Source organism: Coffea eugenioides, chromosome 11 (assembly GCF_003713205.1).
Source record: "Coffea eugenioides isolate CCC68of chromosome 11, Ceug_1.0, whole genome shotgun sequence".
Classification (NCBI taxonomy): Eukaryota; Viridiplantae; Streptophyta; class Magnoliopsida; order Gentianales; family Rubiaceae; genus Coffea; species Coffea eugenioides.
The window spans coordinates 38,297,832-38,318,091 of record NC_040045.1 but is presented as its reverse complement, the minus strand read 5'-3'; the positions used below and the strand labels follow the sequence as shown (position 1 = coordinate 38,318,091).

At 36.4% G+C, this 20,260-nt stretch overlaps 2 protein-coding genes across 3 annotated transcripts; one reads left to right on the top strand and one right to left on the bottom strand.

The window, feature by feature from the left end:
* Positions 1–3,752: 3,752 nt before the first annotated feature.
* Positions 3,753–4,073, bottom strand: LOC113752521 (tubulin beta-6 chain-like). Its single transcript, XM_027296634.1, has one exon. It carries the CDS (start codon positions 4,071–4,073, stop codon positions 3,753–3,755), a length of 321 nt encoding a protein of 106 aa, XP_027152435.1.
* A 1,449-nt stretch (positions 4,074–5,522) lies between these two features.
* Positions 5,523–19,271, top strand: LOC113753014. 2 transcript variants are annotated; one of them, XM_027297087.1, is made up of 7 exons: positions 5,523–6,112; positions 6,991–7,232; positions 7,341–7,463; positions 7,636–7,752; positions 7,851–8,033; positions 18,020–18,161; positions 18,827–19,271. In XM_027297087.1, the coding sequence occupies exons 1-7, from the start codon at positions 5,728–5,730 to the stop codon at positions 18,994–18,996; spliced, it is 1,362 nt and encodes a 453-aa protein (XP_027152888.1). In that variant the 5' UTR covers positions 5,523–5,727; the 3' UTR covers positions 18,997–19,271. The 2 variants fall into 2 exon arrangements, with proteins under 2 accessions (XP_027152888.1, XP_027152887.1); XM_027297086.1 differs by lacking the exons at positions 18,020–18,161; positions 18,827–19,271 and adding exons at positions 9,224–9,365; positions 10,085–10,509 and having other exon boundaries at positions 5,665–6,112.
* The last annotated feature ends 989 nt before the right edge of the window (positions 19,272–20,260 follow it).

Genomic DNA, 20,260 nt, shown 5'->3' with positions numbered 1-20,260 from the left:
GGGTGAGTTAGAGCTCAAAGGCTATACTGATGCGAGTTTTCAATCAGATAAGGATGATTGTAAATCACAGTCAGGCTTCATTTTTACTCTTAATGGAGGTGCTGTCTGTTGGAAGAGTTCCAAACAAGACACCACAGCAGATTCTACAACAGAGGCTGAGTACATTGCGGCCGCGGAAGCAGCTAAGGAAGCAGTTTGGATCAAGAAGTTCGTAACTGAACTTGGTGTGGTTCCAACCATTGTTGATCCGGTCACTTTGTACTGTGATAACAATGGAGCTATAGCTCAAGCCAAGGAACCTAGGTCTCATCAGCGATCCAAACATGTGCTTAGGAGATTTCACTTGATTAGAGAAATCGTTGCTAGGAATGATGTAAAGATAGAGAGAGTCTCCACAGAGGATAACATAGCTGATCCTCTTACTAAAGTTCTTCCTCAAAAGAAGCATGATAATCATGTATTATCTTATGGGATGAAAAACATGGATAATGTGTTATAGTGCAAGTGGGAGATTGTTGGAATGTATGCCTTAAAACAATGTATTTGGTTTTATTTTATACATTCCTAAATTATATGTTTTGTATTTTAATAACTTCTTATTTATCTGTTAAATATTAGATATAACTGATAAAGTCCTTAGAATGTTTACTAATGTGATGGTAGTCACAAGAGTTGATGACTATGAGATATCAATCACTTTTATAGTAATATTCTTAAAATTCCCTAGTTATAGTACTAATGAAATAGGACATCTTTAGTACGGTAAAACTAGTACACAGTTAGCCTCTAATTAATGTAATTAGTGGTTGCTCTCATCAACTATGGTATGATGATACCTAGGCTAATGTGTAGATGATTTGGAAAGTACAAATGCATTGGATTGATCCGTTTAGAGATCCCGTTAGGATATCTATCTAGTGCCAATGGTGTATCTCTAGTGAAAAATTGTGTAAGTGATCCTACGACTTGAGATCACCATAATATCTTGAGTGTGAATCGCTACATTTTGACTCTAATTACTTATTACTCTTCGTGAGTGCCTTAAAGTGTAGAAGTTGGATGTAGTGTAAAGCATGTAAAGAAAATGGGTGATTGAGATAGGATTTACCACTCTGATAGAAGGAGTTGATATCCGGTTGGCCACTAGTGAGAAATTAACCCTAAAGTCGACTATTAGGTAAATTGAAGAATGTCTTCAATTTAACCTAATTAAGGGTAAATTTCGGGAACTAGAAAATTTAATTAGTCATCAGGGAATTGGCACTTATTCCTTATTCCTGACTAATTGGATATCTTTGGTGAAAGGATAATAATTACACGGTAATTTTTCACGGAAAGGTTAGGTCAAATTCCCTTGACTAATTCCGAATAATTGGGTAATCGCGATGTGTTGCTAGATACCGCTCGTGATTTATAATTATGGATTAATTATTTATTATAAGTTATGATAAAATAAAGTTGTTTATTTTATCTAATTATTAAACCATAATTATTACCAATGCATTCGGGACCTATTGGGTCACACGCAATAGAGATTTAATCCTGGATTGAAACTATGTAAATAATCGGGGTTTAATTTTAAAGGAAAATTAATTCCAGGCCTTTTTGAGTAGATAAGAGTAAATGGTTATCTCTTATCTATCAGATAATGATAGATAGAGTCTGGTGTGATGAAAAGTCTTATTGTTTTGATTTTGAATCAAACAAGAAGACTCATCATTCTAGCTAATCATATATCTCTCTCTTTCTCCAACGGTGTTTGGGGGTTAGCTGATATACAGATACAGAGTGTGAGCGTCACATACGAGAGAGAGAGAAAAAAAATATACGTTTGAAAAGAGTAAAAAGGCTAGCACCTTTTTCTCTTCAATACATAGTTCGTGAGACGATCCAGGGTTGCTCTAGCGTGGATATCAGTAGAGGCAGGACGATTGGACTGCTTAAGGGCTGACCATCCTCAAACAACGCTGCAGGGAGACGCCGCTTGGATTAAGGTAATCCTAAAACCCTACCTTTAGTACATCATACGTAAAATCTAGGGTGATTCCTGGATGGTTTTAGGGAAAAATTTTTATTTTTCCGCTGCGTAGTATCCCTAAAACCCAACAGCACTAAAGCGGCAACTTTATGCACTAAAGATGGTGGAGGGTGGCAGCCTCATGGATCACATGAATACGTTCAACGGAATTTTGGATCAACTCCAAAAGGTTGGCGTAGATATTGAGGAAGAAGATAAGGCCCTTTTACTTCTTATCTCAGTCTCTGATTCTTACGAAAGTGTCGTGACAACTCTGTTGTATGGGAAGGACACTTTAGAGTTCGAGAATATGTAGTCTTCTTTGTTGGATCATGAAAAATAAATGAAGGCAAACCAGGATATGACACAAGAAACTACGTTAATTGCTCGAGGTAAGAATAAAAAAGGAAAATAATTTGACGGTGAATCTAAGGCAGGTGGTTCAAATGCCAAGAGAAAGGGTGGAATCCAGTGCTTTGGTTGTCATGAGTTTGGCCATATCAAAAAATATTGCCCTCATCGAAAGAAAAATGATGAGAATGACTATGATAATGTTGCTGGATATGCATCGGGTGGAGATATTCTCATAATCTCCAAAGGTAATAATACTTCTTCTCGTGATGGTTGGATTTTAGATTCTGGATGTGTTTCACATGTTTGCTCCAGATTAGGCTATTTTGGTACTCTCCAAAGAAAGAAGACAGGTTTTATGTCCTTGGGAGATGGATCTACTTGTCAAGTCAAAGGTGTTGGAGTGGTAAAAATCAAAATGTTGAATGGAGAGATTCGTTCTTTGGGTGGTGTGGCTTATGTCCCAAAATTACGAAGGAATCTAATTTTTTTGAGCCAGTGAGACTCCGAGGGTTACCATTTTTCCGCTGCAGGTGGAGTCTTGAAAATCACACATGGCGAGATGGTCTTGTTGATGGGGAAGAAGTATGGTAATCTGTACCATTTGAATACCTCAATGGATTGGGAGCGGAAGGGGATCCAAGAATGCTCAAATTACAAATGGTGGTGAGAGGAAAAATCCTGCTATGGGAGAGGGTGAATTGAGGCCCCTCTCGCGAGTCAACTAGATGTTGGACTCGGTTAGCTACACACGTTCATTTGCCGATTGACTCAATTGAAAACAAGACCGTTTTGATTCAGGTGTGTAGTTAGGCACCAAGGTACTTGGTGGGAAAAGGCAAATGGAGTTTTTTTTGGATGATTTGTTGTGTTTGCTAAAAGAAATATTCGCCAAGGTGGAGATTTGTTAGGAAATTGGCTTAATTTCTTTTAGTCAAGATTCCTATTTGGTGTGGGAAGTAACTAGTTTTCTAATTGGATTTAGTTACTTGAAGTAGTAGTCAAGTAAATTCCTATTTAGCTAGATACTATTTTTCTACTCTATATGAGTTTAGGAAATAGTATTGGTTTTCAATTGTTATTTGATTTTTTAGCAGTAATGTTCTCTATAAATTGGTAGATTGGAATATTACAAAGATACACAAGAAAGGGGTGAGAGAGTTTTTAGTGGGTGAGAGGGTTATACAAGAGTTGGGGCTTGGGAATCAAGTTGTAATCTTGTGGTGTTTTTCTCATAGTAAGAACAAGTTTTTTTCTCCGTGGATGTAGGCTTGGTGATTAAGTCGAACCACGTTAATTCTTGTGTGTTGTTCATCGTTCATGCTAGATATTATTTTCTATTAAATTGTTGGTCTTTTCCTTTTCAAATAATTGGCCTGATACCCTAACACTTTAGTCCAGTTGTTATCGGCACCAGACTGACCAAAGACGAAGTTGTTGGGCTCGAAGATCTGGCCATAAGTGCCGAACCTACTGTTGTCCATTGTGTCGGCTCGAGATCCATGAGGATAGCCCGAGGAACATAACAGCCATCGGAAGCCTCATTGAAATAGACATTGATGCGTTCCAATTGAAGATCATTGGAGCCATCTCCCCTGTAATGGCCGGTTGGATCAACCCCGTGCACGTCGTAGATTACTTCCCAGAATTTGGAACCAATTTGATTCCCGCATTGACCTCCTTGAATGTGCAAGATTTCCCTCATTTTTGGTTTTTTTTTTTTTTTAATTTTTGGATGGGAGAAAATTGAAAATGTAGTAGGAGGAGGAAGAAGTTCTTTTCCCTCCTTTTCTCTTGGGACGAGAAGGGGGAAGATGAGGGGGGAAGATTTTTGTAGCAGCAGTAGTTGTAGAATAGAAATTTATATAATACTCTCTCCGTCCCACTTTAATAGTCCTGTATTCCTTTTTCATCTGTCCCAAATTGTAGTCCACTTTCGAATTGAAAAATGTAGTTGTATTTTAATTTTCCTAAAATACTCTTATTCAATGTAAGTAGTTGTTACTATAAACCTACTCCATTTAATGAGAGTTGATTCTTTTTTTATCATCAATTCAAGTTCCCATAAAGTTGTACCATATTTAATGTGAGGGTATTTTAGGAAAATAGCAATCTAAATTTACTTTTCCAACAAAATTAACTACTTTTTCTTAAACTGTGTGAAAAAAGAAACAGAACTATCAAAGTGAGACGAAGGGAGTAGTATGATGTTGGGATGGGGGAAGAGGGAGATGGAGCCAAGAGGAGAGAGACCGACAGAATTGGGGGGAGGGGGAGGGTAATGAATCAGCAATTTAAGTTGGAGAGGTTCAAGGAAAAGGCTGTGCAAACGAAATTGTCCTTCAAAAAGTTAATTTCCATCTCTTTTAACGGCATAAGTACATGGAGTGATTAAAACGATACAGATTTACTAGTTCAGTGACATTTTTTATTAATAAAAAAGTTTAGTGATCAAAACCGGCACCTCGCAATAGTTTAGTGGCATTTCGCGCAATTTGCTCAATACAATATGTACCTAGCATCACAAATATATAGAGAGAAGGTTGAATATGGCGTGCAAATTGTAGGTGATGATTACCACTTTACATCGAATTTTCATACATTATCACAATTTTTACCTCAATTCCCTTTACCCTAGTTTATCTCAAAAGAATACAAGCATATACTAAACTTGTTTTACTTCGAGATTAATTTGAGAGCTCCGACAGCCTTTGCTATTAAACACAATTTGATATTTTTAATTATACAATATACACGCTCACGTTTATTAACTTATTTAGTTTGATGCGATTTCTTATGATTATTTCGCATTTCCAAATATCACACAAACAATATATAAGCAGTTAAGAGGCCGTTTAGATTGTTATTTTCTTAAGCCTTTTTATTTTGATAAAAAATATAATATAATGATATATGAAGAAAAGATAATAAGAAAGAAATGTGCTTATGGAAAATTAATCTTGAAGTTCAAACAAAGATATCCTAATCTTGAGGTTCAACGTCCTGTACGTGGAGAGCGTTGTGATACTAACTAATAAGGAGAACGAAGCCACTCAATCTTTAGATTGACGCAGGCTTCTTTGATCTCTGTCCAACCATTTTCTTCTTCTTCTATAGCTACGCCCGACCACAGAACCAGCCAATCAACACCCGACCACAGAACCAGCCAATCAACACCCGACACGTCAAGCAGACGGCTCTATTGTCATTCCACACTCTCCATCCCAGTCCAAAAATCGTACACGCGTCAGTAAATCACTTGTCCAATTTTTCCTCAAGTTCTCCAAATTTAAATATACAAAAAAATTAGACAAGGAGAAATCAGTCTGTGTTCAGCTGCGGCTGCACCCCATTGTACCATGGCTGCACCTTCATCTCCGTTTCACTGCAGCTCTGCCGCAGCAATCACGCTCGCTCACTACTATTTCCCGAACCGGCGTCGTTTTCACCTCTCTTCTTCTTTCACTTGCCACCGTAGTAGTTCCGGTCCGACGGAAAACAAACTTACTCCGACGTCGCATGGAACAAACGTTAAGCAGAAACAATCACGCCAGCCGAAATTCTTAGTTAAATTTCGAGATAGCGATTTCTCAAATAGTGAAAAGGAGCCCGACTTATCTAAAAAAAGCGTTGGTTTACCGGAAAGTCGAAGCTTTGAACGGAAAGCGCTATGGAGAAAGATTTTATTCGCATCGAAGAAAGTGAGGGGCATTCTCTTGCTCAATGTCATCACAATAATTTACGGTCAGTTTTTTATTGAAAACTTTTCTGAAAATCTTTTCTAGTTTTAACGATTAATTTTTAAGGTAATGAATTAACTACTATGATGCAAAAATGTGATATTGTGCTTATTAGTCAGGATAAATTGGTAGGTTGTGTCGGTTCAAGGAAAAATACTAGTAAAAGAAAAAAGGAAAAATGTAATCTTGATTATCTATGAGGTGGATGTTGTCGGAGAAAGGATGACTGATCTCCATACACAGAGTGATAGGCCAAGATTCCTAGTCGTTATTATGCTTTTCTTGAAGTAATTCTAGATTCTTATTTGAACTTGTTAAAGGAAGAATGTATAAAACGTAGGATGGAAATCTTTAAGTGGAGCTCATTTTTTAGCTCATGATGACATTTGAGAGCATCAAGAGGAGTCACATCGAGATATTTCAGAAAATCACGGGACATGTTGAATCAAACTTTGGTTGAGAAAATGTTTTTCTAGTTGAGTTTTCATTTTGGCTGTTTACCATGTCACTTTGAGATCTTCAATTGTATCATTTGGCGTAACAGAAAGCTAATTACATAAGCATATCTTCATTTATGTAAACTTTCCCGAATTTTGTGTCACTTGTATATGGTAAATACACTGTAGAGATTCTCTTCAATCCTATGTGATGGGAAAGAGCTCTAACTGGTCTAGAAACTTTTCTTAATGGCTTGCGAATGGCTGGGATCATAGTATGCATATGCATTCTCTAATTCTTTGCAAGCCTCATGAATCTATGATGCTTGCTTTTTCATAGTTTTTCTGAGGCTGACATATGAGGCCAAAATTTGTTGTGTAGCAACATAGTTCTTTTGTGGCCTTTGGTATTGTGCTTAACTAATATCATCATTTCTTTTTGCAGCTAGCAATATTCCTATAGTGAAAGAAGTGGAAGCATTTATTGATCCTGAAGCATTCACTATTGTCAGATTTGTTTTGTCTGCAATCGCATTTTCGCCATTTGTTTTGAAAGCAAGAGATGATGTTCAAACTCGGAATGCTGGGATAGAATTGGGATTTTGGATCAGCCTCGCCTACCTTATGCAAGCACTTGGATTGCAGACGTCCGATGCAGGACGGGCATCTTTCCTCACAATGTTCACTGTAAGAAAATATGCAAGGATCTCGTTCAATTCACAAATTTTTTGCCATTTTATTTTACACTGATAGACATATAAGCCAGCATTCCAAAATTTTGGTACAATTCTTCAGGTGATTGTGGTTCCTTTGCTTGCTGGTATCCTAGGATCGAAGATCCCTGCACGTACTTGGTTTGGAGCCCTCGTGTCTATAGTAGGAGTCGGAATGCTAGAATCCAGTGGCTCACCTCCTTGTGTAAGTGTCTTCTACATTTCCTGGTTTATTTGCTTGCTCAAAATTATTACATGCGAGTGTGAAGAGGTTAACTTTGACTTCTCAAGTGAATATGTTTACTGGAAACCATTGTTTGTCATTCAACAGAAGACAGACATGCAAGAGTACTCACTAGTTTAATGTGACCTTTCAGGTTGGGGACTTGTTGAATTTCTCAAGTGCCGTATTTTTTGGGGTTCACATGCTAAGAACAGAACATATTTCTAGAGCTACTACCAAAGAGAACCTCTTACCTCTCCTCGGATATGAGGTTAGTTTAGAAGGAATTGAATTACTCTCAGTGCCACCTCAATCTGTTGGCTTTGTATTTTCAGTTTACATGAATTATTGGGACATTTATTCCTTTAGGTATGTGTGGTTGCTTTTTTGTCAACGCTGTGGTATGTCCTTGGAGTTTGTTCTGGTGGCACTCAAGCATTAAATCCATCATCCTGGACATGGGCAAAATTTGCGGATTGGATGGTAGCATTCCCATGGGTACCTGCAATTTATACTGGTATTGTCTCCACAGGATTATGTCTATGGGTAGAGGTATGGCCACCTTAAAGTTTTGGTTTTCTACCTTGAGTGTTTACTTGTGAAGGTTCTTCTTTTACAAGCCTTTGTGCTCATATCTTGAGCAACTTTCTATATGGTTCCATCTATGCAATCCTGTTCTGTTGATTGAATTGAATTGCGTGTACTCATCTATTTGTTGTAGTCTAAAGTTTGTCTGTTAAACTGAAATATAAATTCTCTCCTTAAGTATTTAAAGGAGGGCTAGATGGAAATAAAGGATTACTTCTATTCTGATAAGAATAGAAGAGGCAATGGTATTTTTCCTTGTATTCATAAAAGAACCAAAAGTATTTTAGTACATGCATTATGTTAAAACTTTTTTTAATCAGATAAAATTACTTGTTATTTTGCAGTTAGAAATATTTTTAGCTCCTGCACTCTATTATGTTACTCTGGTCACATAAATATACAAGGGAGTTTCCTGCAAATTTTCAAAATTTAGGAACTAGATGTTTACCTCAGATGATAATTTTGTGAGAAGGGGAAGTTAACTGCTGAAATGACTGACAAGAAAACTAAGACCAAAACCAAGGTTTACCTATATAAAAGCTGAATTGGAGAATGCAGAATCAGAGGCTTGGGCTATTCCAGGGCGTGCCAAGTTACTGGTCGTTCTTGAGCATCTTGCCCTGGAATGTTAAAAAAGGTTGGTAACTTGTTCAGTTTGTTATGTCTTGTCTTTTCAGTCTGTGATGGGGATGGCATCCTATTCCTTCTCTTTCTTACTTCATCAATCATATCTGTTGTCTCGCCAATGAAAACAAGTGCTCTCTGTTTCAGTCCAAGAGTAGATGATTCAAACTACCTGTCTAATAAGATGTTACTTCCCATGATGAGAAACTAGTGATTCTCTTCTAGCACTTCCATTCCACAATTGGTGTTACAATTCTAATTGTCAGACATCAGAATAATTCGCTACATGATTTCTGCTGCAATATTAGATAATACTAATAGGTACGGAATTTAGTTTGACTGTCTGAAGTGTTTGAGATGCATTTCATTTTAAAGAATAGACCTTGATCATGACCTACAGTTGGAAAATTTAGCTTTTTATTCATTTCAATAAATAAATACTTGAAACCAAGACTTAACCAATATATGCTTATTCTCTAAGCAGGTTTTGCTAGCAAGTCTTGATCTAATCACCTAGTATTATAATACAGATAGCGGCCATGCGAGATGTTTCAGCCACAGAAACCGCAATAATCTATGGGTTGCAGCCGGTCTGGGGTGCTGCATTTGCATGGTTTCTTCTTGGAGAGAGATGGGGTGTCAATGGATGGATTGGAGCTGCTCTTGTTCTAGGTATAAGACATCTTCCATCTGCTATATGATTTCTAAAATCGAACCATGCATGGTAGAAACATGTAGTCAATTGACTTAATTAATTGACTTCTAGCCAAATAACTACTTGATGAAAGGAGGACAAGTTTTTAACAATGTTTCAACCTGCATATTACATTATAACTTAGGCTGTCTAGCCATCAAGGTATCTGTGCTGCTATAGTGCTTCTGGGACATTTTGTTGACCCCTTGGAGTTTTCCAAGTGAATTGCTTTTTGTTTTGCTAATCTTCACAATTATTATTTCTGACGTGGCCTATTGTAGTGTGGTTGTCCATTTGTAGCAATACGTGCCAGAATAAATTGTTGGTGACTGATTATTTCGCAATATTAACTTTAAAACTGATGCTTTTGGCAAGTTGATCCTCTTCAGATTTGCTTTCCGTACCTGGTGTGTCTATTCTTCATCTCCTTTCTGGCTATTGTCGGTGCCATCTATTTCATTTTAACTACTTAAATGGACAGGTTAATTGACTAAGAAAATCAACTGGTTCTTAAAATGACTATAGCCCTTACAGTTTGGGAGCATCACCAGGGTGACAAGTCAAAGATTTAAGATCTCACCAGAGTAACATCTTTTTTGCTACTCAGAAACTTGAGCTTGCCTGTGCTTTTGCTCTCCCCTAACCCCAAAACATATGCTGCGAAGATGCTTACCATATCTATACCGTTCAATTTTAGGTGGAAGTTTAACAGTACAGATACAAGGAGCATCGTCTTCCACTACATCGCAAAAAGATGAAAGAAGCATCAAGAAAAGCGGCGATGCACCAGATAAGGAAAACAAGTTGTCTACCCCTCCAGTTCTTGTCAATTCTAGAAATGATTCCCGTACCTTATTAAAGAAGTGAGGCTTGTAGCTTGAGCTTGTATCATCACACCTGACCCAGGATGCACAACAGTTTTGTTGCTGCATGCGCAAGAGAATGTTTTAGTATAGCCGCACTAGATGGAGATATGACCATTCAACTAACTATGTAACATAAATAGACAAATACAGGCATCCATAAATTGGAATATTTATACTTTCGATCTGATCAACTGATGTTCCGCTCTACGTAGATGATGGCCATGCTATGAAATGGCATACTTGCCATTGAATTGAACAGTTCCGCTCTACGTCGGATCCATCTAGCTAACTTAACCTTATCCCTACGCTTTTTCCTAGTTCTGATGTTGGCCCTTTGTTATATTATTTTGCTGAATATAATTTGCTACATAACAAAAAGAAAATAATTGATTCCATTGGCGAACTAAGTTAAGTGTGCAACGTAATGATGCCAATGACGAACTGATTTGAATGTACAATTCCAATAGTGAAATAATTTTACGTGAAAGATAAAAATTAACCTTGATTTTTAAGTTTAGCAAGACCCCAATTTAGCAAGCAGGAGTAAATGTGTTTGGTTATCCTGAGATTCATATTCATGGAACTAGACTTCTCATTTGAGTGTGCAACTCCACAGATGTGTTTAATTTTTTTTTTGATAAAACATTATAATTTTATTAAAATTTGCATTAATTAGTGGCAGAAGTTGCATCATCAATCGTATACAATCATATATAGATGTCAAAAAAATAGATATGATAATACATGGATATCAAAGAATAGATTTGAAAAGAATGGATATTACAAATATGAAAAACAAATAAAAATTAAGATAAAATATTAGTAGCCCCATGAACAATTGTGCATGTTTTTAATCATCAAATCTACTGATTAGCTATTTCAAATTCAGATATTATGGTGAAATCTGCCGAATAGACCTATGAAATTTTAGATTTGGCAATCAAAATCTTAAAAAAAAAAAGGTCAAATCTAACAATAAAAAAAAATGAAAAACTACCTAACTTAAAAGAGAACAAAATTCTTACTAAAAAAGTTTAGGAGAGAAGAGAACTCTCACTCGCCAACCCTAAGGCTTAGTTTGGGAGTTTAGGATAGAAAAGAAAAGAAGAGAAAACTAAGTTATGAGAGAAGAGAAGAGAAGAGATTGTTATGTTGTTTAGGAGTTTTGAGAATTAGTGGAAAGATTTTGGATATGAAAGTCATTAAAAATTCGTTCAAGACCTTTTTAAGGACAAAATAGGCATTTTAAAAAAATTGACAAGGATCATCAAACTTTCTTCCCATTTTTTTTCCAATTTGGGAGGAAAAATTTTGGCTATTATTCATCCTCTTAAATCCTTCCATTTTCTTTCTTTTCTTTCCCACCAAAAACTAACAAATGAACGAAAACTTAACTTTCTCTTTTTTCCCTTTCTTTTTTGTCCAAATCCTCCACTCTCAAACGAAGCCTAAAATGGAAGAAACTCTTAGCAAAAAATCTTAGGAGAGACTGTATTGACACAAACAAAAATAAAACTAGAGAGAGGCTCCTTTCACGGGGAAATATCAGAAGAAAGATCTAATCTCTTTCCCATGAAAGGGTTGGAAGACGTTTTGGCTAGATTTTTCTTCATGGGAAAGCTGGAGAATATTTTGGCTAGAGAGTTTTTTTAAGAGAGAAGGAAGAGAGTTTTTGCAACTCAAAGTAGTATAAATGTTGTTACATTAAACAGTTTTGCGGGATGAGAATGTAAATAATGGGCAAACCAGAAAATGAATAATGAATTTTCGTTGTCCACCCAACGATCATTTCAGCATCCTTGTTTCTTCTCGTCCATACAATCATTGTACCTCAAATGCATGAATTGGGCAATGAGTGCAAATAGTCCCATGCTAAGCCTGATGTCTATCGTCTGTACGAACCTTAAATGGAATTATTCTCATGCTTTGACTGACGTGAACAGGTTAGAAAAGGCTAATTAGCGTAAAGAAGTGAGAGCATAAGACTCAAAATTATGATTCCTAAATTACTCCACAATTTTCGTATGGACTTCTTTACAGCGGATTTAATCTTAGCGAGCGAATTGGTCTTCATAACAGCTACGACTAATGAGACACGACTAAGAAGAAGAAGACGAAGTTAGATTGATGATCTTAGCAATTGAATTGTGATAAGATAACCACTGAGCTTAGCTCAGTGGCTACCAGGAAGGAATTTAAGTCCCTCTTTGGTCTGATTTGGGGGGTTCATTACAGGAAAAAAAATTCAAGGGTGGTCTTATAGTACTCCTTTGGTCTAGTTAGATCTGCATATCTATTAGTCCCTAACACACAAGTCGCCTTACACTCTCTCTCCCTGTAGATTATGATAGAATAGGTTATACAATTGTTATTGTTGTCGAAAAAAAAAGAATTGTGATAAGATATTATTAATCCTAGTGGGTGAGGCACACCTACGGCTGTGCATAATACAAGGGAAAACAAATAATGGAAAAAATATATTATGAGATTTTTTCTACTTTTTTTTTCATTGAAGTTGGGAAGAAGACTTTGGGATAAATATGTAAACATGAATTTGAAACATGAGGTGGTCGTATATTATTCTATTATGTAAGGGTAAAATTGGAATAACAAATAATGACAGATTTTTTTAACACGAAATTCATTGCTCATGCATTATATAGAAAGATGTGAAGTTCGAAGAAAATTTTTCTTTCTTCTTTTATTTTTGGAAGGAATTGTCAAAAGTAATTTAACCCATTTATTAATAATAGGGGAAACATTTATTGATAAGGGAAGTAAATGGGCCCAAAAACAACACTTAGATGGTTCAAAAATTTGGAAATGGTTCAAAATTTGCGATAAATGGGCCCAAAAATAACACTTAGATGTCAATTGGGCAACAATGGACAACGTTACAAACTCAAGAGAACGGGTAAGAAGAGACTTGAGCCCAGATTGAATGCCATGGTTTAATGAGTTACAATTTCCATAAACGTTGCCAAATCGGTGTGTGTCGCCCGAGCCAAGTTCAAATTGGACATCACACAAACCAAACTCATGTCTCTCTCTCCCTTTTTTGGGTTTTGTTTTTGTTTTTGTTTTTTTTTTTTTGGGGAGGTAACAAATCAATCTCATGTTGAATCCCTTTAAAGCATTTTTTCTTGCAATAGAGGAATTGTGAACTTAGTATTAATCAATCCGGTTTAATTAAAAAAAGGAAAAAGAAATTACTCACTCCAAAAAAAACTTCTTATATGGTGAGAATGTAAAATTTTTCTTACACGAGTAGTTTAAAATGTAATATCAACTCTATCGAAATACAATATATGTACCTAGTGTGACAAATATATAGAGAGCAATAGAATATGGGTGTGCAAAATGTAGCTTATGATTATCACTTTACATCGAAATTTCATACATTATTGCAATTTTTACTTCAATTCCCCACAAATATATAGTTTATCTCAAAAGAATACAGTCATATACTAAACTTTTTTTTTCACTTTGAGATTATTTTGAGAGCTCCGATAGCATTTGTTAATAAACACAATTTGATATTTTTAATTATACAATATACACGCTCACGTTTATTTACTTATTTAGTTTGATGCTATTCCTTATGATGAGTTTGCATTTCTAAATATCACACAAACAATATATAAGAAGTTAAGAGTCCGCTTGAATTGGTATTTTCTTAAGCTTTTTTTTTTTGGTAAAAAAAAATAATATAAAGATTTGATATATAAAAAAAAAAAAAAGTGTTTTACGGAAAATTAATCTTGAAGTTCAAACAAAGATATCCTAATCTGGAAGTTCAACGTCACGGGCGTGGACAACGTTGTGATACTAAGGAGAACGAAACCTCTGAATCTTTAGATTGACACAGGCTTCTTTGATCTCTATTCTACCATTTCCGTCTTCTTCTGTACCTACTACCGACCCTACAACAAGCCAATCAACACTCGCCACGTAAAGTTCCACACTCTGCATCCCAAAACAAAATGTACACGCGTCAGTGCATCACTGGTCCAATTTCCCCTCAAGTTCTCCAAATTTAAATATACAAAAAAAATAAGGCATGGAGAAATCTGTCTGTGTTCACCTGCGGCTGCACCCCGTTCTACCATGGCTGCACCTTCATGTCCGTTTCACGCAATCAAGCTCGGTCACTACTATTCCCCGAACCGACGTCGTTTTCACCTCTTTTCTTCTTTCACTTGCCACCGTAGTAGTTCCGGTCCGACGGATACCAAACTTACTACGACGTCGCATGGAACAAGCGTTAAGCAGAAACAATCACGCGAGCTGAAATTCTTAGTTAAATTTCGAGATGGCGATTTCTCAAATAGTGAAAAGGAGCCCGACTTATCTAAAAAAGGCGTTAGTTTGCCGGAAAGTCGATGCTTTGAACGGAAAGCGCTATGGAGAGAGATTTTATTCGCATCGGAGAAAGTGAGGAGCATTCTCTTGCTCAATGCCATCACAATAATTTACGGTCAGTTTTTTCTTCAAAACTTTTTCTGAAAATCTTTTCTAGTTTTAACGGTTAATTTTTAGAATTAATCTTTCCTACGCAGTATCAGCATTATTAGATGAATGATAATTATATAAAATTTGAGTTTAAAATTTAATTTTTATCCACATGTCATGAATCGAAAGATGATAAATTCAAAGATGATAGTATATACACTATCAGTAATAGGAAAGATGTACTCTAATTTTTAAGGTAATGAATTAACTACTATGATGCAAAAATACGGTATTGTGCTTATGAGTCAGGAGAAATTGGTAGGTTGTGTCGGTTCAAGGAAAAATACTAGTAAAAGAAAAAAGGAAAAATGTAATCTTGATTTGAGTTTGATGATCTATGAGGTGGATGTTGTCGGAGAAAGGATGACTGATCTCCATACACAGAGTGATAGGCCAAGATACCTAGTCGTTATTATGCTTTTCTTGAAGTAATTCTAGATTCTTATTTGAACTTGTTAAAGGGAGAATGTATATAACGTAGGATGGAAATCTTTAAGTGGAGCTCATTTTTGAGCTAATAATGACATTTGAGAGCATCAAGAGGAGTCACATCGAGATATTTCAGAAAATCACGGGACATGTTGAATCAAACTTTGGTTGAGAAAGAATGTTTTTTCTAGTTGAGTTTTCATTTCGACTGTTTACCATGTTACTTTGAGATCTTCAATTGTATCATTTCGCGTTACAGAAAGCGAATTACATAAACATGTCTTCATTTATGTAAACTTTCCTGAATTTCGCGTCACTTGTATATGATAAATACACTGTAGAGATTCTCTTCAATCCTATGTGATGAGAAAGAGCTCTGACTGTTCTAGAAACATTTCTTAATGGCTTGCGAATGGCTGGGATCATAGTATGCAAATGCATTATCTAATTCTTTGCAAGCCTTATGAATCTATGATGCTTGCTTTTTCATAGTTTTTCTGAGGCTGACAAATGAGGCCAAAATTTGTTGTGTAGCAAATAGTTCTTTTGTGGCCTTTGGTATTGTGCTTAACTAATATCATCATTTCTTTTGTGCAGCTAGCAATATTCCTATAGTGAAAGAAGTGGAAGCATTTATTGATCCTGGCACATTCACTATTGTCAGATTTGTTTTGTCTGCAATTGCATTTTCGCCATTTGTTTTGAAAGCAAGAGATGATGTTCAAACCCGGAATGCTGGGATAGAATTGGGATTTTGGGTCAGCCTTGGCTACCTTATGCAAGCCCTTGGATTGCAGACATCGGGTGCAGGACGGGCATCTTTCCTCACAATGTTCACTGTAAGAAAATATGCAAGGATCTCATTCAATTCACAAATTTTTTGCCATTTTATTTTGACACTGATAGATATATAAGCCAGCATTCCAAAATTTTGGTACAATTCTTCAGGTGATTGTGGTTCCTTTGCTTGATGGTATCCTAGGATCGAAGATCCCTGCACGTATTTGGTTTGGAGCCCTCATGTCTATAGTAGGAGTCGGAATGCTAGAATCCAGTGGCTCACCTCCTTGTGTAAGTGTCTTCTACATTTCCTGGTTTATTTGCTTCCTCAAAATTTTTACATGCAAGTGTGACTTCTCAAGTGAATATGTTTACTGGAAACCATTATTTGTCATTCGACAGAAGACAGACATGCAAGAGTACTCACTAGTTTAGTGTGACCTTTCAGGTTGGGGACTTGCTGAATTTCTTAAGTGCCGTATTTTTTGGGGTTCACATGCTAAGAACAGAACATATTTCTAGAGCTACTACCAAAGAGAACCTCTTACCTCTCCTCGGATATGAGGTTAGTTTAGAAGGAATTGAATTACTCTCAGTGCCACCTCAATCTGTTGGCTTTGTATTTTCAGTTTACATGAATTATTGGGACATTTTTCCCTTTAGGTATGTGTGGTTGCTTTTTTATCAACACTCTGGTATGTCCTTGGAGTTTGTTCTGGTGGCACTCAAGTATTAAATCCATCATCCTGGACGTGGGGAAAATTTGCGGATTGGATGGTAGCATTCCCATGGGTACCTGCAATTTATACTGGTGTTGTCTCCACAGGATTATGTCTATGGGTAGAGGTATGGCCACCTTAAAGTATTGGTTTTCTACCTTGAGTGTTTACTTGTGAAAGTTCTTCTTTTGCATGCCTTTGTGCTCATATCTTGAGCAACTTTCCATATGGTTCCATCTATGCAATCCTGTTCTGTAATTGTGTGTACTCATCTATTTGTTGTAGTCTAAAGTTTGTCTGTTAAACTGAAAAATAAACTCTTTCCTTGTGTATTTAAAGGAGGGCTAGATGGAAATAAAGGTTTACTGCTAATCTGATAAGAATAGAAGAGGCAATGGTATTTTTCCCTGTATTCATAAAAGAACCAAAAGTATTTTAGTATATGCATTATGTTAAACCTTTTTTTAATCAGAAAAAATTACTTGTTATTTTGCAGTTAGAAATATTTTTAGCTCCTGCATTTTATTATGTTACTCTGGTCACATAAATATACAAAGGAGTTTCCTACATATTTTGAAAATTTAGGAACTAGATGTTTACCTCAGATGATAACTTTGTGAGAAGGGGAAGTTAACTGCTGAAATGACTGACAAGAAAACTAAGACCAAAACCAAGGTTTACCTAAATAAAAGCTGAATTGGAGAATGCAGAATCAGAGGCTTGGGCTATTCCAGGGCGTGCCAGGTACTGGATGTTCTTGAGCATCTTGCCTTGGAATGTTTCGGTTTGTTATGTCTTGTCTTTTCAATCTGTGATGGTAATGGTATCCAATTCCTTCTCTTTCTTACTCCATCAATCATATCTTTTGTCTCGTCTATCAAAACAAGTGCTCTCTGTCTCAGTCCAAGAGTAGATGATTCAAACTACCTGTCTAATAAGATGTTACTTCCCATGATGAGAAACTATTGATTTTCTTCTACCACTTCCATACCACAATTCTTGTTACAATTTCTAATTGGTAGAAATCAGAATAATTCACTACATGATTTCTGCTGCAATATTAGATAATACTAATAGGTATGGAATTTGGTTTGACTGTCTGAAGTGTTTTAGATGAATTTTATTTTAAAGAAAAGACCTTGATCGTGAACTATAGTTGCAAAATTTAGCTTTTTATTTTTTTCAATAAATAAATCCTTGAAACCAAGACAACCAATATATGCTTATTTGGTATTGGTGATTCTTAAACAAAGATCATTGTTCTTCTCTACTTTAAGCAGGTTTTGCTAGCTAGTCTTGATCTAATCACCTAGCATTATAATACAGATTGCGGCCATGCGAGATGTTTCAGCCACAGAAACTGCAATAATCTATGGGTTGGAGCCGCTCTGGGGTGCTGCATTTGCATGGTTTCTTCTTGGAGAGAGATGGGGTGTCAATGGATGGATTGGAGCTGCTCTTGTTCTAGGTATAAGACATCTTCCATCTGCTATATGATTTCTAAAATCCAACCATGCATGGTAGAAACATGTAGTCAATTGACTCAATTAATTGACTTCTAGCCAAATAACTACTTGATGAAAGAAGGACAAGTTTTTAACAATGTTATAACTTAGGCTGTCTTGCCATCAAGGTATCTGTGATGCTATAGTGCTTCAGGGACATTTTGTTGACCCCTTGGAGTTTTCCAAGTGAATCGCTTTTTGTTTTGCTAATCTTCACAATTATTATTTCTGACGTGGCCTATATTGTAGTGTGGTTGTCCATTTGTAGCAATACATGCCAGAATAAATTACTGGTGACTGATCATTTTGCAATGGTAACTTTAAAACTGATGCTTTTGGCAAGTTGATCCTCTTCAGATTTGCTTTCCGTACCTGGTGTGTCTATTCTTCATCTCCTTTCTGGCTATTGTCAGTCCCGTCTATTTCATTTTAACTACTTAAATGGACAGGTTAATTGACTAAGAAAATCAACCGGTTCTTAAAATGACTACAGCACTTACAGTTTGTGAGCATCTTTTTTGCTCCTCAGAAACTTGAGTTTGCCTGTGCTTTTGCTCTCCCCTAACCCCACATGCTCCAAAACACTTGTTGCGAAGATGCTTACCATATCTATACCGTTCAATTTTAGGTGGAAGCTTAACAGTACAGATACAAGGAGCATCGTCTTCCACTACATCGCAAAAAGATGAAAGAAGCATCGAGAAAAGCGGCGATCCACCAGATAAGGAAAACATGTTGTCTACCCCTTCAGTTCTTGTCAATTCTAGAAATGATTCACGTACCTTATTAAAGAAGTGAGACTTGTAGCTTGAGCTTGTATTTTCACACCTGACCCAGGATACACAACAGTTTTGTTGCCGCATGCGCAAGAGAATGTTTTAGTATAGCCGCACTAGATGGAGATATGACCATTCAACTAATTATGTAACATAAATAGACAAACACAGGCATCAACAAATTGGAATATTTATATTTTAGATCTGATCAACTGATGTTCCTCTCTATGTAGATGATGGCCATGCTATGAAATGGCATACTTGCCATTGAATTGAACAGTTTGGTTTTGAGCTTCATGTCATCTGTAGTTCGCCACTGCACTGATGTTTTGTTGAACGCAAACGCCGCCAAACTACAACCCCAATTTGTGCTAAACTTCACCCAGTCTCCTTACCTTTACAGTGGGTCCACACTATTTTTGTTAAATTGGTATTTACTCTTAATTTTGTTGATAACTGGAGGCATCCAATTTGGGAGGGAATGGGTTGTGCTTCTTTTTTCAGTACTATACAAAACACAACCTGTATTTCATTTTAAGTTTGGTCCTTCAAAGTTGTAAAGCATGTATTTAAAGTTCAAAATGAGGTAGAGTTCAAGTGTTTTGATACGTCTCCAAAAAGCGTTGAAGTGATCAGCCGGTTTATGAAGGGACGCCACCACAATTTTCCACTTGCCTGCAGGATCAGTTCTGAAAATGATTCTTGGAATTGAAGTTATTTTATCGAGCAGACGAGGAAAAGAATAGTGAGTCTGCATAACTAAGTCTAACCTAGCTTAGTTCTACTCCTACTGGGGGAGCTTATTCTAGAGGGGTGATTCAATTGAGTCGAGGGAATTTGACGGAAACTGAACTACTATCAAATTAGACGGGTTTGAACCTTTGATCTTTCATTTCGCAATTAATGTGGTGGTCAACTCTTCCAGAGGGAGTTGGCTAACCCCTAAAGTTGCACAATTATGGAATAGCTTTTGCAGTATAAAAAGAAAATTTTATGGAACTTGTTTGTTGATTGAAACCCTCAAATATTCCCATATGCCAGGTTATATTCATTGCAGCTCCTTTAAACTTGATTCCATCATTTTTTTTTTTTTACCTGTAGGAAAATGCGTTTTGTCGTTTTCATCATCCGGAAAGATATCTAGAATTGTGCTCCATTAATGGCCAACTAGCTTCTAATCCAATTCCCTTCTGGCCATACTGTTGGGAGAAAACATTAGGTACTTTGACGTATTGGTTATGTTTTCAGTTTCCATAATTTTCGTTCTCCATTGGTACTAAATGACG

What these genes read in the sequence shown, in the direction of transcription:
- LOC113753014 (XM_027297087.1), top strand. Translation starts at nt 5,728, where the DNA reads ATGGCTGCACCTTCATCTCCGTTTCACTGCAGCTCTGCCGCAGCAATC. An exon ending in TGTCATCACAATAATTTACG is followed by an intron (nt 6,113 to 6,990) that starts GTCAGTTTTTTA and finishes TTCTTTTTGCAG; the next exon opens with CTAGCAATATTCCTATAGTG. An exon ending in TGGAGCTGCTCTTGTTCTAG is followed by an intron (nt 18,162 to 18,826) that starts GTATAAGACATC and finishes GTTCAATTTTAG; the next exon opens with GTGGAAGCTTAACAGTACAG.
- LOC113752521 (XM_027296634.1), bottom strand. Translation starts at nt 4,073, where the DNA reads ATGAGGGAAATCTTGCACATTCAAGGAGGTCAATGCGGGAATCAAATT.